The 6,277-nt window shown below is 46.8% G+C and overlaps 1 protein-coding gene across 1 annotated transcript; it reads left to right on the top strand.

Annotated features, from left to right (window-relative positions):
- The first annotated feature begins 1,565 nt into the window (after window positions 1-1,565).
- RPL14 (ribosomal protein L14) lies at window positions 1,566-5,809 on the top strand. Its single transcript, XM_059847162.1, has 6 exons — window positions 1,566-1,659; window positions 2,276-2,377; window positions 2,971-3,065; window positions 4,470-4,569; window positions 4,930-4,983; window positions 5,523-5,809. The coding sequence occupies exons 1-6, from the start codon at window positions 1,657-1,659 to the stop codon at window positions 5,703-5,705; spliced, it is 537 nt and encodes a 178-aa protein (XP_059703145.1). The 5' UTR covers window positions 1,566-1,656; the 3' UTR covers window positions 5,706-5,809.
- The last annotated feature ends 468 nt before the right edge of the window (window positions 5,810-6,277 follow it).

The raw sequence follows: 6,277 nt of genomic DNA, 5'->3' as shown, positions 1-6,277 counted from the left end.
AAAGCAAGACACTATTCTTTTAGAGATAGATAGATAGATAGATAGATAGATAGATAGATAGATAGATAGATAGATAGATAGATAGAAGCTGCCTGTTTCACTGATAAGATCTTCTTTCCTGCTGCTTAGGCTTGAAAGTTGTGGTCGTTTCCCCCCAGCCAGCAACCAAGCCCCAGGCAGCCGCTCGCTCACTCCCCCACCAGCAGGATCAGGGTGAGAATGGAAGGGTTAAGAGCTGGAAAACTCAAGAGCTGAGACAAAGACAGTTTAATAGGGAAAGTAAAAACCATATACACAAATAAATAAAAACAAATAATTAATTCATTGTTCCTCATGGGCAGGCTGCTGTTCAGCCACCTCCAGGAGAGCAGGGCTCCATCGTACATGGTGGTGACTTGGGGACACAAATGCCATCACTCCAAATGTCTCCCGCCTCCTCCTTCTCTTCCTACATTATAAACTGAGCATGATGCCCTAAGGTCTGGAATGACCCTTTGGTCAGTCTGGGTCACCTGTCCCAGCTGTGTCTCCTCTCGACCTCCCAAACTGCACTCCCAAATTCCCAGCCAGTGTGGCAGCATGGAAAGCAGAAAAGGCCTTGGCTCTATGCAAGCCCTGCTCAGCAACAACAAACACATCTCCATATTATCAACCCTCTGTTCCACACGTTAGGAAAATTAATCTACAAACACTAGAGGTTTATGTCCAAAAAAGAGATGGAGGAGTCTTTCCTGGCTTTATTTGAATAAAGGGAGAGGCCATGGAGCATTCCCCTGGGATTTCTCTAATTTTTGGAGGACACAGCCTTCTTTTTATCTTAATTTCCTGGCCGCATCTCCCTTCTCTCTTTCCCCATTGGCTGAGGGCACTTGAGAGGCACAGACTCCCCAATATGCCTGATACCAAAGATTTCCCTCTAATGTATAACCTTCCCTTTTAATTTTTAATTCTTACTGAATTTCGGGTTTTTTCTTCCTCACTGTTTCTTTCATCGTTCAATGTCTAATTTCGTTTATCAGCAAACTTTATTTGTAAAAGCAAATATCTTTTTCCATTCATCAATCAACGGAATCCTTCCCATTGTTTCTTTTCTCTCCCAGTGCTAGTTTTACCTACTAGCAGACCCACAGCTTGTTTGTAAAGACAAATCTACTATTTCTCTCAAGCACGACTCCAAAACACAGCTCCATACAGGCCACTGTGAAGAAAGGCAACTCCACCAGCCGAAAGCGGCACGAAGTGTACAAGCCCTCACACAAAAGAGCATTCTGACTTTAGACACTCTCGGGGTAACCCACACTTCGCAGCACGGGGGGGGCTCCTGCTGGGCGGCGGAGCACCCCAGAGAGGCAGAGTTTAACGCAGTCCCTCTGGAGGAGGGCGGGACCGGCAGGCGGTGAGAGAAGAACTCATTCTTCAGGACAGGACCTTCTGCCGCCGTGCAGGCCGACAGACGGACACACGGACCGCCGACCTGGGACAGGAACGGGAAGCGACGGGCGCCGGGACGCCACAGCGCATGCGCGCGCCCCAGCCACGGCCACGCGGAACGCGCGTCCCCGCGGCCTCCCCGCCCCGCGCAGGCGCAGCAGCGACGCCTCGGCGGCTTCCGGGCGCCGGCGGGGCCGACCCGCCCTCTGTGCTGCCGTCGCCATCATGGTACGTGCGGCCATGCTCCGCTCCGCCGGACCCGCCGCTTCCCGCTGTTCTCCGCCGCGCTCCCGCCGCTTCCCGCCTGCTGCCCCAGCGCTCCCGCCCGTGCTTCCCTGCGCCGGCACCCGCGGCGGCGGCGGGGAGCCCGCGGCCGCCTCAGCCGCGCTAGGCCGGGGCCGCGCTCCGCGTGTTGTGCGGGCTCGGGCAGGGCCGGGCTCGGAGCGCGGCGGGAGCGCGGCCGCTGTGCTCAGGCGTAGGGGTTTCGTGCAGTTCGAAAGCTTTCCAGGAGCTGAAGGGAACTTAATGGAAGGATGGGGTAGGACTGCGTACAGGAGCATGTGGTGATGGGGCAGCGGGGAATGGCTTCAAGTCAGAAGAGAGTAGGTTTAGATCAGGTAGTAGGAAAAGATTCTTTACTGTGGGGGAGCTCTGAGCAATCTGGTGAAATGGAAGATGTCCCTGCCCACGGCAGGGGGTTGGGACTAGGTGATCTTTAAGGTCTCTGTCCAACTCAAACCATTCTGTGAGTTTTTTGGGAGCTCTTTTAAAGGTTCTCAGAGCCTTGAATCTGAAAATGGCCTTGGGTGTGTTCTCACCTAACTGTGCATTCCTACCCTCCCAGGTGTTCAAGCGCTTTGTGGAGATCGGCAGAGTTGCCTTCATCTCCTTCGGGCCACACGCTGGCAAGCTGGTGGCCATCGTGGATGTCATTGACCAAAACAGGGTAAGTTGTGAGTGCTGCCCATGTATTTCCTCCTTTCTGCCTTAACAGAAGCTTGTATGCTAAGGCTGTGTTTATTGACTTCAGTATAAATTCTGCTTTCAAATAAGCAATTGATAGAAAAGTAGGATTTAATAGCTGTTGTATTTGATACCTATAGGAGCACGCTTTTGCCCGCCAATAAGTGATACAGCCCCCTCTCTGCTGTGTTTCCTTGGTGTAGAAGTGGACAAGGGATGTCAGTTGGAATCTAAACTTATCAATTAAATGGCATTAATGTATGTGGAAAGTGAATATCTATGCTAGCGGACTGTTCTTGTGCACATCTTAGTTTTGTCAGTGTTCTTTTTTTTTAATTCAGTTTTTTTTTTTTTTTTTTTTTTTTTGGTCAAAGGCAGGCCTTTAAAATTCTTTCTGTAAAGGTTGGGTTGTGCAGGCAAGATATAACTATCTCCACTTTTGTCTGCATAATATGTGTTTCAGTTTGGGATGAGTGTTGTCAAGATACTGTTCATACATTATTAGGAAGCAGCTGTTTAAACCAAATGCAGTGAGAAAACTGCTGCAGATCCCCCACATTTGTTTTCCTTTTTCAGGCACTGGTGGATGGCCCCTGCAGTGGTGTCAGGAGGCAGGCCATGCCCTTCAAGTGCATGCAGCTGACTGACTTTGTCCTGAAGTTCCCACACAGGTGAGCTGGCGTCTTTCTTGACTTGTCTAAAAAAACCCCATGCTGTCACTTGATGGCTGATCCTTGCTAAGTCTAGAAGGTTCAAACTAGTGGATTAACAGTAAAAGTTTGGGATGCTTTGGTGTCATAGTTGAATATATTTAGGTTTTCATTGCCAGTGCTGGCTGATAGCTGCTGTTCAGGAGCAAAGGAAATCTCACAGCTAGTTCTGTGGTGGATGGTGTGGGGGAAAGCAGTGTAAATGCTGCTGCAGCTTTGCTTATGCTACAGTTTAAGTCACCTTCAGGCATTAAATAGGCTCCCTGCCTACAGAACTAGACTGGAATTGCAGGAGGCTGAACTCATTCTGTTCTTTTGGCTCAGTTAATGTAAGAATTTCTGTAATTTAGAATCAGGAAAGGGCAGTGCTTCTGATCCTCAAGCAGTGCTAGGAGCAGCTGCTCATTTGAACAGTGAGGTGGCTTGGGAGTGGATCCCAGAGGTCCATAGTCAGTGGCACGGGGTCTGGTTGGTGGCCTGTCACCTGTGGTGTCCCCCAAGTTTCAATACTAGGCCCAGTATTGTTTAGCTTACTCATCAGTGACTTGGATGAAGGAACAGATGCCTCCTCAGCAAGTTCATTGATGACACAAAGCTGGGAGGAGTGGCTGATATCCCAGAGTGCTGTGCTACCATTCAAAAGGATCTCAACAGATTAGAGAGATGAACAGAGAGAAAACTTTGAAAGTTCAGCAAGGACAAGGTGAAGGGTCCTGCAGCCAGGGAACAATAGTCCCAAGCACTTGTACAGGTTTGAGGCCAACTTGCTGGAAAGAGCTCTGCAGAGAAGGACCTGAGGGTTGTGGTGGACAAGCTGTCCCTGAGCCAGCAGTGTCCTTGTGGCCAAGAGGGCCAATGGTGTCCTGGGGCCATTAGGAGGAGTGCAGCCAGCAGGGCGAGGGAGGTGATCCTGCTCTGCTGAGGCCACACCTGGAGTGCTGTGTCCAGTTCTGGGCTCCTCAGCACAAGAGAGATGTGATCTCCTGGAGCTCAGGTGACTGGAACAGGTTGCCCAGAGAGGTTGTGGAGTCTCCCTCACTGGAGATACTCAAGAGCCACCTAGACACAATCCTGTGCCATGTGCTCTGGGGTGGCCCTGCTTGAGCAGGGCAGTTGGAGTTCTTGACCCTGCTGTGGTTCCTTCCAGCCTGACCCTTTCTGTGATTCTGTCAGTTTTAGCACAGCACTTATTCAACAGAATGTTAATTAGGCCACTGAGATGCATGGGACATTGACTTGAAATAAAGTGTCTGAAGTAATGTAGTGGAGTCATCTTCCCTTGAATGTAATTTGGGAGGCCAGCATCAGGGAGAACTTTCTTTTTAATAAAGACTGCGAATATGATTTTGTGAATGTTCCATGCAGTGCTCGTCAGAAGTGTGTGCGACTCGCCTGGGAGAAGGAAAACATAAATGAGAAATGGTCAGCAACAAGATGGGCAAAGAAGATTGAGGCCCGAGAAAAGGTAACAGCGTTTCACTGAATTAGGAGTACATGTACTGCTTCTGCTTTGTAAAATTAGGTGCAGTCTAGAGGCTGCATGTTTTCAGTAAGCTTGGATTAAAGGTAGACAAGACACAGGTTTTTAATTTACCAGTTTAAACTTCCTGTATTTTAACAGTGCATGTGGTTTTGTTCAGTTATTTCTATAACAGCCTCTTTTTCCTGCATCCTGGGATGGTGCAAAGGCCTTAAATTGTGAGCTAGTTCCAGAATTGCAGCTAAACCTCATTCGGAGATGACCAGTTACTTTAGGAATGCTTTGGAATGCTGAGTTGTACTACTTGCATATATCAGAGTTTCATGACTGATTGTTTTCACACAGAAAGCCAAAATGACTGACTTTGATCGCTACAAGGTGATGAAAGCGAAGAAAATGGTAAGTGTTTGAGTGCTGCTTCTTCATGACGTTAATGCTTGTAGCTTTCACTTCAGCGTCACATCCAGTGTTAGTAGCTTACTTTCACAGCTAGCCTGGGTTATGGGATGACACTGTGGGTGTGAATGCCTTGAATTTTCCGTGCGATTTAGTATGTCACCACTTTCTCTTCTGTAGTTGGTCAGACTTGAACTTGTATAATCCATGTGTAAGTCCTCCTAAGTTACAGCTGAGGATGGAATTGTCAGCTGATAAAATCAAATATTCTGGATGGGTAGCTGTTAGTATTTCACCCTCTAATGAAAATCATTACACATGAAATATTGAGATGCCTGAGCTACCAGCCAGAATGATAATGTCCACTTGGTAGATTAGAAGAGTTTTAGGTGGAATTTGACATTTCGCATACAGTGCATGATAAAGGGTGATAATGAAAAGAGGCAGAATCTGAAAGCTTAGAATTTGAATTAAGGCACAGTATTTGAACTCTTGCTCTTTTCATGCTGATGAATGTAAACATTTTCTTTTTTTTTTAACAGAGAAACAGAATCATCAAGCATGAAATGAAGAAGCTCCAGAGGATCGCTGCTAAAAAAGGCAAGAAGCCTGGGAAGCCAGGGAAGCCAGAGAAGGCATCAAAGGGCAAAAAGCCAGAGAAGGCACCCAAGGCTAAGAAGCCAGAGAAGGCACCAGCACCGAAGGCACAGAAGGCACAGAAATAAAATTAACTTCTCATTATGTATAATTCTGTGTCCTTGTTCTAATTTTAAAATTACAAACATTTGATTTAAATTTTAATCATACATTTGTTTTTATTTCTGACCAAGAGTGGTTGTCTGTCTCATTTTTTAATGTCCAAGTGTTAGATTCTAGTATTCCCCAGGAACATGCAGAAATGCTTTTGCCATGCTGTGCCCAGTACTCTGTACACAATGCCAGTGGAAATAATTGCGTTTCCAGTTATTTGAAGTAGGTCAGATCCTGACATTTAAAAGCAGTCTGCTATTGGAAGTGGTTGGGAATGCAAGTACAATGTTACTTGCAAAGTCTTGAGTGCAGAATACATGAAAATAATCACACTAATGGTTCTGTATAAATTCAGGCATATGCTGGAAAGATGTGTTCTGGTTAGAACACAGAATGTCAGTATTTGAAAGACTTGACAAACGGCTGTTCAAACACTGAATTATTTTCTAAAAAACTTCCACAATTTTTTAAGTTGTGACCTGGAATACTTGGATGCTTCAGATGTCAAACACTGTAGTTGCCCTGTAAGCAGTTACAGCAATTTGTG

This window comes from Haemorhous mexicanus, chromosome 1, assembly GCF_027477595.1.
Source record: "Haemorhous mexicanus isolate bHaeMex1 chromosome 1, bHaeMex1.pri, whole genome shotgun sequence".
In the NCBI taxonomy this organism is placed as follows: domain Eukaryota; kingdom Metazoa; phylum Chordata; class Aves; order Passeriformes; family Fringillidae; genus Haemorhous; species Haemorhous mexicanus.
The sequence above is the reverse complement of the archived record's forward strand: the minus strand, read 5'-3'. Positions and strand labels throughout refer to the sequence as shown.

What these genes read in the sequence shown, in the direction of transcription:
- RPL14 (XM_059847162.1), top strand. An exon ending in ATGTCATTGACCAAAACAGG is followed by an intron (nt 2,378 to 2,970) that starts GTAAGTTGTGAG and finishes TTCCTTTTTCAG; the next exon opens with GCACTGGTGGATGGCCCCTG. An exon ending in TGATGAAAGCGAAGAAAATG is followed by an intron (nt 4,984 to 5,522) that starts GTAAGTGTTTGA and finishes TTTTTTTAACAG; the next exon opens with AGAAACAGAATCATCAAGCA.